Source organism: Vipera ursinii, assembly GCF_947247035.1.
Source record: "Vipera ursinii genome assembly, chromosome: 1".
NCBI classification, from domain to species: Eukaryota; Metazoa; Chordata; class Lepidosauria; order Squamata; family Viperidae; genus Vipera; species Vipera ursinii.
Genome location: NC_139512.1, coordinates 53634744 through 53650438, shown reverse-complemented (window position 1 = coordinate 53650438; position 15695 = coordinate 53634744). Strand labels below are relative to the sequence as shown.

Genomic DNA, 15695 nt, shown 5'->3' with positions numbered 1-15695 from the left:
ATAAAATAAATAAATAAATAAATAAATTACCAGGTTTCCTACACAACTATGTTGTCCAGGAGCCTACTAAAAACAGCTTAATGGGTTGTTTGTGGCAACAACTGCTGCTAGATAAGGATGCATGTGGGCTATTGGCTTCTTATTCCTGAAGGAAGGTGGAGCTGATTTTCATGCCCCCCATGAAAATAAGACAGGTGGAAATAATAGAATACAGCATCAGTTTCATGTCTTGCTCTTAAAAATGGAAATTTCTAAACTTAGATCTACACTGTTCTGCTCAGTAAAGATTGTTTTGTATGTAGTGAGAATATGAAAGTGGAATCTAGGCATATGTATACAGGAACCTGATTATAGTATAAACCAGCTTATTCTGAAGTTATTTTTTTTCATTCAGATATAGCCTGTGAGGCTGAACCTTAGAAATAAATGTCTGCAATTGTCTGTCTGTCTGTCTATCTATCTATCTATCTATCATCTATCTATCTATCGTCTATCATCTTAAAGATAATCAGTTTCATTTCACTGAAGTTGTTCCCTAAGAAAGAATTCTTGTGTTGACAAAAGCAAGAGATTTGGGATTTATTCTACAAATCAGAAGCAACTTGTACCTGTAAATACAGAGAAACTCCTGAATAATATTTGCTTCTACTTATAGAAGAAAAGAAAGAAAAATAGTCAAAAGGCTCTAAATAATTAAGCTGCTGTTAATTTATATGTATTGTAAAACTATCATGAGTGACACAGCAGGTTTTCTCGTGTCACTTTATATACTTAATAGTCACGAATGGATGTATATGCACATATTTATGTCACTTACAGTAGATTGATATATTTAAAATTACATTGTACTCACTGATGTACATATTTTTTGTTTCACCAGTTTGCATCAAGCTCTATCCCAAGAAGCAAATCTTAAAGATCAGTTCAATTCCACACTTATAACATATGAAAAAGCTTTGAAAAATAAAGATGATATTGTCTCCATGCTCTTTCTTCAAAATGAGGAGCTGGTAACTCAGCTCCAGCAAATGGCAGCAGAGAAAACAAGTATAGAATTAAAATTTCAGCAAGCTTCAGATGCTTTGCAAGAGACCACTGAAAAACTTCAAAAGTAAGTATGTATTGAAAAATACAATTTGTTAACTAAATGGACTATTGTGTCTTTTTTCCATGACATAAAAAGTACAATAAAAAGATAAAAATACCTAAACATTCTTATAAGGCATTAAAGCAATTTAATGGACTTAATAGCAATTTATTTGAAAGTTTCGGGCATTTTATAATCTTCTCCAAAGGTTTGTTTGTAACCAATGTAGAATACTTGCAAGATTTGCAAGCAGAAAGGAAACACACAGACACCACACAAACACACAGAGAGAGTTTATAGTCAAGTTTTTATTGAAGATAGCTTTATATATTGAGGATTGAATTAGTTGTTATGGCTAGGGACCACAATAGTTTCAAACAGCCCAACTGATCAAAAACAGTACTGTAAAAAACAGATTAGAAACACAAGTTAAGATAGGCAAGAAAATGGTAAGTGAGCACCTGTCCACCCTAGATGAGTTCAAATCACCAGGACCGGATGGATTACACCCCAAGGTTCTGAAGGAACTGGCAGATGTGATCTCAGAACCACTGAACTGTATTTTTCAAAGGTCCTGGAGCACTGGGGAACTACCAGAGGAATCGAAAAGAGCTGATGTAGTTCCCATCTTCAAAAAAGGAAAAAAATGGATCCAGGAAACTACAGTCCTATCAGCCTGACCTTAATAATAATCAAGCAACGAATCAGCGAACACCTAAAGGCAAACAAAGTCATTACCAAAAGCCAATATGGGTTTGTCAAAAACAGATCATGCCAGACAAATCTTATTGCATTCTTTGACCAAGTGACAAAATTAGTGGACCAGAGGAATACTGTAGATATAATTTACTTGATAGAAACACCCATAAAACAAGTAACAATTATAATAAAACTATTCAAATTATAAATAGACATACAGCTGTCATCGAACAATCCCAAATAGTCCCTTAGAGGTTTGTTTTCATCACCTTCTGAAACATCAAGGTAAAGACACACACCTAACGTGGGGAACAAGCTGTGCCAGAGGGAGGGGCTGCCACTGGGAAAATCAGTCTCTAACCTCAGCCCACCTTCCTCTGCATTTCTTTGGGGCACCATCCGAAAAATATCCTATTTCAGCTTTAGAAGATGATAACAATAGTAGACTTTTTAGCCAGATGTCTTCAAGAGTTTTATTATAACATTTTTTTTTAAATATATCTCTGTATCTTTTTTTTCAGACAGGGATCAGAAAACAAGTTTAAGTTGCAGTGATTGAACCAACTTAAAAATTATTATTCCAACTTAAAAATTAAGCTTTCCAAAACACTAAAAAGTACATTCCTACTTATTGTTTGCTTTTGGTGGGTGCCAGGCTTGGCATTACACTGAAGAACGCACGTTGACTTGTCCTTATGAGCTCTACTAACCTCTGATCATTGGGGTTTCTAGGATGCCAGAGGGTTGGCAGAAATGATTGGCAAGCTTGGGCATTCCTGTAAATAGCCCCCTTATTACTAGTTTTTGAGAGATATCCAGATGGCCAGACCATGTGAGTAAAGCTTGGTTTCTTCTGAGGAGGGCTGGAAAGAATGGCCATTAACTTAACCCTTAAGGAGTGATGGGCAATTGCTGTTTCTGATTACTGGACTTTGTTAGGATGCCAGGAAGGTTGGTGTACTTGGTTGGTAAGCTTGGCTCCTCCCGCGAGGGACTTCTCCCCTTCCCACTGCCATCCTCAGTAAGTTCTTAGACAAGGCAAGGCACAGTGGCAAGTTTGATTTAATTTGGCCAGGACTTTGTTGGGTCAGGGCTACAGCTTAATGGCAATTTTCCATGTCAATTAACAAAGGCAGCAAAATCAGCCTGGTACGATGAGATACAGTGCCCAAGAGATAGACAAGGGCATAGAAAAATAAGTTGATGCAGAAAAAGTCACGTACACTTGTACTGTATTATGTACACGTTACTTGTGAGTATATTTCCATAACTCACTTTCATACTTCAAAAAAAGGATAAAGTTTGAGCATCTCACATCCCACAGTATTTTAATTTCCTTTTTGCTAAATGAAAATGACTTTGGATTTTCAGAAGTCCAGTAGACAGGTATTAGTCCATCAATCTCTTTATTCCTCTAATAAAGACTGTAATTTCCTTTTAAAACCATCAAATTAATAATTATTGTCAATTTTGTAATCGTGAATTCTGTAGTTTGACAATGCTGAGTGCCAGATGCTTTCTTTTTCCTCTGCAAATCAGTCGTCTTAACTGGTGGGTCATGGGTTCTGGTATTATGGAAGAGAAAGAAATTGTTCTTCCTATCTAGGTTCTTTAATGCCTATCAAAAAGTTATATCCATAATTCTCAAATCTCTCATGCCTTCTTATCCTCTTGCTTGCCTTTTCCCTAAATCAAAAAGCCTTAAATGTTTTTTAACTGCCTTGGACAGTTCATCCAAACATTGATTGTTGTTAATGCCCTTTGCTGAATCTTTTCCATTTTACAAAAACATTTTAGTCCTTTTGTAATACTTTGTGATAACTATATAAACTAGTACAAATGAGTTATGACATAGATTTTGATAAAAACTTTGGCATTATGATATTAACAGTTTCATTTTAAACTCCTTTCTTAATATTTCTGGCCATCTTCACAGCAATCATGTTCACTGCTCTGTTGAACTAGCTACCAAATTCTGAGAACCTATTCCTATTCAGTTGCCATCATTTTAGTTGTTTATGCATGAATTCAGCCATTCCTGTCCCAGTTTGCCTCACTATTTAGGTGGCATTGCATTTGCTATGTTTATGTTCTTTTCCTCCGTTTAAAGAGAGCTTTTTAGACTACTGTCCCTTCTTCTTTTAGCCACCCTAAATAAATGGCTAGCATTCACTAGTGTGAGCTACTTACTCCTAACCTCTGTATGTCTGTGAACAAAAATACTTTTTTTGGATAGCCCATTTACAAAGATCCCCTTGCTAATAGTATGTACATATTGCTGTTCCTTATTTTCTGTTATTTAATCAGTTTCAATCCAAAGAGCACCCTGTCTTTCTTCATATCCATCAGCAAGGAGCTGCTTGAGAAACTTTCATGAAGGACATTATCAAAAGCCTTTTGAATATCAAAATAAATGTTGTTGTTAAAACTCCATGTATTAGTATACATCAAGCTCTTACTGGCTTAGCCCCTAGGAGTTATGAATGCAGTCACTATAAGCAGCTTGTCTAGGTCTTAACAGAAGAAATGGGATTATTAATTGTGAAAAAGCCTCTTGCCTTCTAACTGCATCCATTCAAAAGCATATTTATTAGGCAGGCCATAAAAGTATTTTATTCTGTTGGGTTCTAATTGGATTTTAAATCTGGATTAATTTGTCTTCTGGGTTTTCCCCCTTCTGTTTTAAGCTGTTGGCTTTATTCTTTTTGTATGAGAATATTTTGAAATTATGTATTATTCTAAAGGCTTTCTGGGAAGAAAATGTGCATAAATGTTTTAACAAATAACATAAATGAATTAAATGTGCTGATGTCATAATGTAGGCATACATTATCTCAAAAGATATTATCTAGCTTTCATTGAATCTACCCTAAACTTCCATTTCCCTTTCCCTGGAAAAGAGCAAAACTGCTCTAGTAGACTTAGAGATATTACCTAAACTATTTTTAACTTTAGTTTGAGCTTTTCTTAGAATAATTAATTCTTTTTGACATGCTTAACTACTTGAGAAAATGTCTACCAGGTCAGTTAATGCTACAATCAGCTTCCCAGATTTGTAGCAAAATTAAATAGCTGAGCAAAATCTTTTGACAACAGCATGCCTTTCTGTTAAAAAATACAAAACATGGAAATGCTCACTGCTACTTCCCAGCACCCACAGTCACCCATTCTATCTTATAATTCAGCCTGCAAACAGATTAAGCAGCTGAGTTTGTGGGAAGTGTGTTTACTTTGAGCTAAGAATTCACTGCCACCTCTGGGAGAGACACGCAGGCAGTTCTACTCATCAGCAGGAAAACCAAATTAAGAATTCATAATATCTTTGTAATATGAGTCACATCATGCAGTCAGTATTTTGCCATTTAGGAAAAACTATGTTTGGTAGTCTTCATTAAGAGAAGGAATGATGGGAAGAGAAAGTATGCTTCGTTTTTTGGAAGGAATTAACTGATCCTTGTACTGAAAGTTTCCCAGCAGGCTAGTTTTGTTTAGAGTTTCATTGCAATCCTCCATAATTGTTCAAAGAAAAGGGGTAACCCTTGCTTGTCATTTGGTTTTCTACATGGTTTATGTGTCCCACTTCCTGTAACCATCCTTGAGACCACAGTAAAAGTAAAGTTTTTAATGAAACACGGTGGTGATTTCATCTTTAAATTAGAAATATATAAATGGGCTTTTTCAATGGCAAGGGTGTGCTTTGTGTCTATGGTAGAACAATGCTATTCTTACACATGTTGTGTTTAAGAAAACCTTCTTTCCTTTGTTGCATTTCTCATGGTGACAATTATTAGGAACTAAACAGAAGTATTAGGAAACATGATTCTATGTGTATTTTATATGTGTGATGACTCTTGGAAAAAATACCATATTTGGATAGCTTGCTCAATGTTAGAACCTTTGTGTCTGAAAAAAAAAGTTACTCTGCCATCTGCAAAAAGTACTTATGTGCATTTCACAGCAATATCCAAGACATTCTCCAATGCATACTGGAGGAGATAATCTTTCCAGGAATATCTAAGCAGTATAGTTCAAGAACAAAAATGACTCTCTGAATAATTGCACCACAATGTGAGACAGGGGACTAATCATTTATCCCTATGGGTCAGGAGAAAGTTATTATGAGGTCCATTTTTTCCTAACATGATGATGAAAAGAATGTGGCTAAGACTCAGGGGCCTTTCTAGAGGATAGTGAGCAAAGGAAACCATGAGTAGAAGAGAATTTAGCACATGAGTGTAAGAGTGTCAGCTCCATGGATTCCGTCTGAGGGGAATGCCTGATGGCTGGAAGAATCAACCTTGGCAATGAAAATACAAAGCTCTTTTCATCAATTCAAGCTTGGAGTCTAAAGCTGCAGATGGTTACCTCCAGCACTGCCTATTCAGGGTGAGGGTTTATAAAACGGCACTTTGCTGAATACTAATGGATCAAAACAAAGATTTAACTACATAAAGATGGCTTGTTCATTTTTAAATGAGGATCCAGGTCAGTGTCTCAGAAAAGAACTGTATGACTATCTTTTATATGTAGGTCTAAAGTCTGAGGTTTTTAACTGCAAACATAAACATTAAAGTACAGATTGGTGTCTATAGCACACAATAGTCTGTTAAATTGGAGACTGCTTCAAAGCTGGACTTGCTAATATTTATACTCTTTCATTTCTTCTTTTGGTCTGATTGGAGCTTAGAAGAACTCTTCTTGAAAATCTAAATGCTTAGAAGTAAATTTAGTTTGTCCCCTCTTTTTTTCCCAAATTCAGAATGGACTTGTGTATTTTATTAGGAATCTTTTGCTTTTTTACTTAAATTTAGTTTTTAAACCTAGTTTCTCATTATCTGATTAAAAGAATATTCTGAATGCGTCACTGAAGTTTTGCTTTTCATATTGAGGTTCTGCCTAGAAACATTGTGATATCATCCTAAGTTAATAGATTTTTGTTTAATGACTGTTCGAAGTTACAACAGCACTGAAAAAGTCACACAACCATTTTTCACACGACCGTTGCAGCATCCCCATGGTCACGTGATGAAAATTCATATCCTTGCCAACCGACTCAGATTTATGACAGTCGCAGTGTCCCAAAAGGTCCAGTGCCTTTTTGTACTGTCCATAGGGTTTTCATAGCAAAGATACTGGAGTGGGTTGCCATTTCCTTCTCCAGTGGATCACGTTTTGTCAGAACTCTCAGCTATGACCTGTCCGTCTTGGGTGGCCCTGCACGGCATAGCTCATAGCTTCATTGAATTACGCAAGCCCCTTCGCCATGACAAGGCAGTAATCCATGATTACTTAGGAGCCAGGGAGCGATGCTGCCTCAAGAGGGAAGAGCGTCGGGCGGGAGCCGGCAGGGCAGTCCTGCACACGCGCGCACTCCCCGGATGCTAAGGAGTGCTCCTTAACAGCTGGGGAGCGCGCACGTGCGCAGGACTGCCCTGCCGGCTCCTGCCAGACGCCAGCCTGCCCTGCTTCCTCCACAGTGAGAGGGGAGGGCGTGCCTTCCCGGGCTCACTGATTTTCCGGCGTATAAGACGAAAAATCTTGAAAATCATCTCAAAAGTTGGGGGATCGTCTTATACGCCCAGTCGTCTTATACGCCGGAAAATACGGTACTTTATCCAGGAAATGACATAGTTGCTTTGAGAGTTGCAGACTGGTGCTGTATTTATGCATGTGCTTTGAATCACCTGTACAAAATTGTAGCAGAAACTCGACACCTTTCTTTTTCTGCAAACAATGGCACTCAAGTTACCACTAATAGAAAAAACATTTAAAACATATTTTATTAGAAACCTAAATAACTTACTACAGTAAAAAAACCAGGCATCAACTTCTCACTTTATCTGAGAAATCAAGAGCCTATATGCCAATGGTCTTCCTGAAAAAAATATCTAAGAAATAAAAGTAGACTGATTGCTCTTCTCAGAGAATTACAAAGAATTTAGGATTCTCATCCAAAGTCTGATACAATACCATGTAATAACACTGACAACATCATTGCAATCTTGGGGCTGATTTCTAATATTTTTATTTTAGAATTAGTATTTTATTGTGGGATCTCCCAGGTGCTGTTGGGAAGTCCCATGTTCCATGGCTTCCATGTTACATATTATTAGCACTGGCTTTACAGGTATAGCTTTCATGATGGGTTTTCCAAAGCTATAAATGATATTGTCGGATTTTCATTAAAAAAGCATAACGAACTTTAACAGCATATTACATTATACTGCATCACAAAACAACTCCGTTCTTTTTATTGTTATGAATGAGAAAATCAAAATGAATTAAATATTTAAGTTTGTCCCCATTGGATCTGCACATTAAGGGTTTGCCCTACATTTTAGTTTATTTGACAAACTTGTGTTTAAGTGAAAATAAATTGTTGCATACAATCATTTGAGACAATGCTTTTCAAAATTATTGATTGAGAAGAAGCAGTTATTAATGACTTGCTTTAAATCTTATTTATAACCTATAGATTATAAACATTCCCACTTGCTGGTTATTATACATCTAAAGAGATCTTCCTAAGCAAATTGCTATAGCATCTACCTCCATCATTCTGCTCCCAAAGAATATCTGAAGAATTGCATAAGTCGTGCAAACCTTCCTAGAACAGGAACAGAAGAAAGTCTGAAAATAAAGAAAGCAAGTTCCCAATATATACTATGATGAGAGTCCCTTTAATTGACATATGAATTATGGAATAAGTGAATAAAGGGCACAGTAAAGTCACTAGACTTTATGACAGTGGGTATGTAAACTAGGTCTGCTTTAGGGATTAAGGTTTGTGTAGAATTAAGACTAATACCAATATATAAAGGAGGTTGTATGTGATTCAGCTGAGAACTTACAAAGTTTGTTTAGGTATTTAAGACTGATTGCAGACATCACAGTTATTTTAAACCCTTCAATAATTCCAGTTATTACTCCTTTTGGAACATTCATTTGCAGGAAAGCAGCTGACATGTATGGTATAGTTACAGGTTTGAAAGAGAATCATCCATATACTAGATTAGTTACCATTCAGGTATAACTAAGGCCATATGCAAAGAAACAGTTTTAAAAGAAAGTCCAATAGTTTAAAGGCAAAACATAATTGCAGAAGATATTAAGTACTGTCTACTATTATTGTCCCAACAAAGGAAATTCTCAGACTATTCATAACAGGGAGCATATTAAAACAAAATAACTGTATAAATCAGCTGACAAAACATTATTTTGACAAAATAAACAATATTTAATAAATTAAGTTATAAAATTGCCTTGCTGGATTTTAATTTCATACTGTCTAGGATAACTGAAAGTGATTCAAGAAATGGTCATCTAGTGCACAGGTGTCAAACTCGCTGCGTCACGTGACGTGTCGTGACATATTGCAACTTTTTTTTTTGCATTGCCGGAGCTGGGTGCAACCCATCCATGGGATGGCAATTTGACACCCCCGACTAGAGCATGAGTTTCCAAGCTTGGCAACTTTAAGACTTGTGGACTTCAACTCCCAGAATTCCTCAGCCAGCCATGTGATCTGTTTCCAAGTTGTGCATCCTTGTCTTTTATGAGGGGTAACAGAAAAAATACTAATATGTCACTGATACCTTCAATGAGAAATTTGAAAATTTTGCTAAAACATACCTGGAAAGGCATTCCAGGTGATTGTTCCTTATAAACCCAGAGGACATATTTCTAATCTGTAGGAGTGGGAAAATAGAGAAATCTGATGAAAAGTTTGTATATTTGGTCATACTAAAAGGCACTGAAGACATCGTTGTAGTATTTTTTTTCTTTAAAAACCCAGTGTTTTTAAATAGCTTTTAATATTTGATATTTATATTGAGGGTGACTTGATGTCCATTTTATGTAAGGTTTTTGTTGCTTGGGGAGGGGGTTGGGTTGATTGGGTCCAGTTATTTTATGTTTGTTATGTAAGCCACCATGAATGATTTGAGTGATCCATATAAAAATAAAATAGGAATGTGGTGCCATCCAAATAATGCAAATAGATACCTAAGGATATATTCATAAATCTGGATATTCATAAGCCTGTGTCTCTAGAATGAATCCATAAAAAGACCAGCTCCAATTTTTAGCTGCACCATTATAGAACAGTAGATAAAACGTGCCAGGAAACTATTTTTATTATATCATTCATGCATAAAACTGGATGAGATTTTACCTCAGATGAAAAAGTGTTCAGTTAAGTTTAACAAGAATTGATTGGGAAGACTATCATGTTACAGTATTTATTTATTTGTGAAACTTGTAAGCCCACCCATCCATCCAATGGGCAGTGAACATGGCATATAAAATATCAGCAAGAATAAAATAAAAATGAATACAAAAACATGGGTTCTGGCACCCTCATTAAAAACATAAAACACCTACACCATCCATACTGGACCTCTCAAACTACCGGTAACACGCTGGGCGAGGAGCCAGTTCTTCACAGCCTTCTGAAAATCCAGTAATATTAGGTTGTCCTTACATCTGAGGGGAAGCTGTTCCATAGGGTAGGAAGGAAGAACTGAAGAACAATCCTTCCACTCCCCTTCTCACCTGGCCCAGAACAATTCCATGACTGGTGGTAGGATAACCACAGAAAGAACAAACAAAGCCAGGATAGATACACTGCCGCACCCCAGAGATCATCCACAATTCCATATCAGCATTATCTCCCTGCCTGAACCCAGACTACAATTATGATCCCTTAGAATAGAAATGGAAAACTTTTGACCCTTCAAGTATTACAGCAGAGGTCCCCAACCTTTTGGGCACCAGGGACTGATTATATGGAGAGAGGTTTTTATGCAGGCCGGAGGGGGAGTAGTTTCGTGTACTGCCTGCATCCTGTGGATCGGGCTTTCCTTGTTTGTGCGGCCCGGTTACTGGCATGCCGCAGCCCGGTACTGGTCCACGGACTGGGGGTTGGAAACCCCTATGTTAGAGAACCCCAAAATCATCATCAGTGCTAAATACAGTGCTTTACTAGAATGATTTTAATACTTTGATGTACAAAAATAATATTTCTAATGTACCTATGTGATATTTATTAGAAAATAAGTAAACTAAAGACATTTGCAGGTTTCTCTTTTAAATCACCATTGAGTTAGTATATATGAAACTCTGCAACAATGATAGCACAGTTCATTTTTACTGCTACCATCTGTCCAAAGGCTATTATAAGTTTCTTTATATTTGATTTTACTCCTAACTGCACCTATTTAATATCTCTGCCAGGAGTTACCATAGATACAATTATTTCAATTGCTTTCTTCTCTGTTAAGAGATTTTTTAAAATGTATTTCAAAATTTCACACACCAGTCAATTTCTCAGTGTACCACTTAGCCCTTTGCCAAGTTTTCAATGTTCAGACATGTTTTAAATTCAGCTATAGAAGCTACATGGACTCTCACTATTTCTCTGTGCGCTTACAAAAATAGAAATATTCTGCAGTCAATAATAGCTTTGGTGCCAAGTGTTTTGGTATTATATTTGTTTTGCAAAGCTGAATTGTGAGGGTTTTTGCGGAACACTTAAGCTTCTTTAATAAACTGTGTTTTTCCACAAATAACACTGAAGAAAATAAAAAACCTTTTTCCAGAAATCATCCAATTTGCCTTAAAAAGTGTTCAAGCCTCTATATGTAATGTTGAATCATTTTTGGTCCTTTCCAAGAAATTAATCTTCTCAACAAAACTATCCATCCATCTTGTTGTGTTTTCCCCCCCTCTATCTTTATTGATTGCAGTTCAATGTGATTCTTTTCTTTTTTTGTTGCCCTTTCTCCTCCTGCAGAGATAAGGTGAGGCATTTTTAATAATTCCAATTTTATCATTTCTGTTGTATCTTTTTTACTGATCAAAACAAAAAATGAACTAGGTTTTCTTGCTACTTGCTTTTCTGAGAGTTCTAGTAGAATTAACTCTAAAAATATGGATGTGCTGGGGTACCTTATCTGTCAGTTGAAGAATTTATTAATAAGGAAACAACAGAAAAATATTCAGTAATTAAATGTGTTATGTACTGTTACCATATTTATTTAGGTTACATGCAGACATCATTATAAAAAATGTTTAACCAAAAAAAAATAGAAATTGGGATTGAATTTGCTGGGAAATCAATAACCTTAGATATGCTGATGATAATTTTCTGACAGCATAAAGTGAAAAGAAGTGAAGTAATCTCTTGTTGAAGGTAAAAAAAAAGGTAGTGAAAAAGCCAATCTGTGATTAGTATTTTTTTAAAAAAATCTTAATGTTATTTAAATAGCACAATCCAATCATTGAAGTAGTAACAAACTTTATCTCCTAGACTCAAATATTCATGAGATGGTGATATAGTCATGAAATTAAGGGTCATGTCCATGAAAAATCTAGCAAAATATTAAAATGCAAAGACAACACACTGACAATAAGCTTGCTGGGCTGTAGTTCTCTCAGTTGTATCGCCATTAGGACTAAATGAAGAAAAGATTGTTTATTTGAATTGTAGTGCTGGAGAAAATTGTTAAGAATATTTGGATAGATTTTTCTGAATTTTTATTTTGCTTTGGTCCTTATGTTTCCTCTCCTATAAGTTGTGCAGTTTCAGGGCTATTGGCTAGTTTTTCTTGTTATTTTTTATTTTTATTTTTTTTTATTTTAATTCCATTTATATCCCGCCCTTCTCCGAAGACTCAGGGTGGCTTACAAGCTTAGCAGTAGCCTTCATTCTATGTATATGCCTGCTTATTAGGGCTTTCACACACACCCCCAAGCGGCATTATTACAAAGTCAGCTTATTGCCCCCAACAATCTGGGTCCTCATTTTACCTACCTCGGAAGGATGGAAGGCTGAGTCAACCTTGAGCCTGGTGGGATGCGAACCAAGGACAGGAATTTAAAAAAAAACTTTGGGACCTTCATTTGAACATTCTGAAATTATTTTATCCCTATTTATTGGGGGTGGAGAATGTCTAACAAGCAGATACATACGCTCATAACTAATACTTGATTAAATTCAAATTCAAATTCAAATTCTTTGCCAAAACCTTGCAATATCTCTTCTCACTTAATTAGGGCTTGTAAAGATTCTGTAGCTTTCTGCTTTCTTCTTCAACAAATTAACCATCTCTAGAGTCACCTAATACACTGAATAGGCCTTACTCATTTACTGAAGAATGCTCATGTGACTTGACAAAAGCCCATTTTTTTCAGAACCAGAGTATGTTTCCATGCAGAATTTAAACTATTCATTGTAATCTGCAGGGCTTTTGGTTGCCTAGGGCACACTAATATATTTACGCATTTAGCAAGTAGTAAATGTTTACTAAGTTAAGTACTAATATATACTTGTATTAGCGTACTTTAGCCTATAGGGTGAAAGTTTAGAACAGTGCTTTCCAAACTTGACAACTTTAAGAGGTCAGGTTCTATGAGATGAAGTCCATGCCTCTTAAAGATGCCAAGCTTGAAAACACTGGTTTAGTGATCCCAAACCTCTTCCAGAAGCTCTCTGAATCTGTCTATGCCATTGCTTCTCTTTCTTTCTCAGTGTAGCAACTTATTAATTCCTATTGCCACCACATACCATCCAAGGGTAGTACTTTACCTACTATCTTACTCTGAATCCCAACACGTGAGAGAGGTTGAAACAGAATGGATGGTGGGGAATAGAAGGATTTGTATTTCTTGCAGACAGCTGAAGAAGCTTCTTGTATGAGAAGTGAAAAGTCTGCAAAGAAAAACAAGAAAGTCCAGTTGCTTCTTGAAAAAGCACCTTTGGGACAACCATGACTTGGATGACTCAGCAGCTACTTAACCCCAAATTTAGGCAAGTGATAGAATCATTTCACAATATTTATTTGAGCTGGACTAGAGCCATTGGAGGTCCAGGCACCAGTAATTCTTCATATTTTGTTATGAATTAGATAGTATGTGTGATTTCCATGTATTTTATCTCTTTCTTATTTATGAGAGATCAAACAATCTAGAAGTGTTAACAAAGCTATAAAACTTCATCTTAATTTGTTTTTTAAAATACACATTTCAGGTTTTAAACAGAATCTTTGTGTGGTTAAGTCAAGAAGTGAGCAACGTAATAAAAAAAATTACTTTCTTTAAACTGGATGAGTTTTTCAGTTTATGTGAACAGTGAAAAGACAAAGCAGGCATACTCATTATTTCTTCAAAACACTTTTTTTCAAGCACCGTTAAGTTCTTGAAGGGGTCAAGAAAGAATGATCCTTCCAGATGTAGTGATTAATCACATTACTGGATCAAAATATCAAATCAGAGCCTATGGTTATCATGGATTTTCATGTCTGAAGAAAAATACACAGATGGGAAAAGGAGCAAGAAATTAAGAAATTAAGCAAATCCAATATTATTGATGGTAACTTGGCATCACTTTATTTTAGTAATTATTATGAGTGTTATATGTTAAGATGAGTTTTCTAAAAGCAGTCTAATTCAAAATAGAAAGTGCTAAATTACAGAGATAGTTTGCAAATTTTTAAGCCAATGATTAACATTTTACTTCCTCTTTGAATAATGTAGAATGGTGATTCTGGAATGTTCTAAGGATGGTAGAAATAAAAAGCTCTATTGACTCAATGCCCCACATAATCCTTTTACTTGAGAAAGGATGGCTGGAAGCCTGGAGCCATTTCTCTACCCTCACTGATACTAGCTAAATAGTTGTATTCAGAAGAAAAAGCCATTTATACTGTAGTTTGTTTCTTGTTCTAATCAACTTTTAATAACATAATGGACATATTTGTAATGAGTGTTCCTCATAAACCCGAGTAGCTTTCAGATTCAACATAAGCTGGAAATTTTACTTATTATTTGTTTCATTTATAATGCCTTTATATACTGTATATGGAAGTTTATACATTAGACTATACTAAGAATACTCAACAACTAGCACAGCTTGCTCAAGATTTGTTGTTGTATCATTGTGAAAGATTTCAAAGCAGTCCCAAGTATTGGCATCACAAAGTTAAATGATATAAATTACTAAGCCAGTAGAATTTAAACAAGATAGGGTGATGTGAAAGTTTAGCTTAGAGACATATAATTTGCTTAGGGCTAAGAAGCATAATAGCCTTGTTCAAAAACCCATAATATGTTAAATATGCACACAATTAAATTATCTTTTCTAAAGCAGTTTTAACTACTTGAATAATGGCTACAGAAATCAACATATCATGAGTTAACTTTTACATTATGAAGGAGACAGATGTTCCTGCCAATTAATGTTTACTTAAACTCTTTTTCCCCAGATATAACAAATTCATACCATTTTAGGATTTTTATGTTTTTATTCCTTTTAGAAATAATTCCATAGCAATACAAAAACTTGGCTTAAAAATGAAATAGAACTGTTAAAATGTTTGAAAAAATACACAAAAAGGCTACTTTGAATATGATAGTAAGATAAAAATCATGCCAAGTTTCTAAAAAATGTGTTTGAATTAATTGTGAGGTTCTGCCAAATGTCTAGTTTGAACCATTCAATAGGAACGTGTATTTTGATTGTTTCAAATAAAATAATATCTGTATGAAAATAATTTAATATTTTACAACTCACTAAATCTACTTGTAGTAAAATTATATGTGGCAAGTCTTGAAAAATAATAAGATTATTTTTTGCTTATGTTTTATTTTTATAAATGAATAAAATTTATGATGCCCATTTGAGTTATTTTAAATATATTCAATGTTACAATGGGAGCAATGGAAGATTCATTCTTTGGGTGAATTGAGAAATGATCGTGACACTTTGATTTCCAAAAGTTTATAATTCTTTAGTAGGCTATATGTTTTTTTATTAGAAAAGCAGAAAACCTGCTAAAAGTAATGATTTTTTAAAAAAACAACAACCCTAAGACTTAATTCAACTAAGTCTATTGAGAAATGTGTAAAATCC

At 35.2% G+C, this 15695-nt stretch overlaps 1 protein-coding gene across 6 annotated transcripts in view; it reads left to right on the top strand.

Annotated features, from left to right (window-relative positions):
• The window catches only part of MIPOL1 (mirror-image polydactyly 1), a 196080-nt gene that overhangs the window by 172326 nt on the left and 8059 nt on the right, over nt 1–15695 (top strand). For all 6 annotated transcript variants that reach the window (XM_083361027.1, XM_083361030.1, XM_083361031.1 and 3 more), the window contains one exon: nt 881–1111. In XM_083361027.1, the coding sequence (XP_083217153.1) occupies nt 881–1111 (231 nt within the window). The remainder of the gene's footprint in view (nt 1–880; nt 1112–15695) is intronic.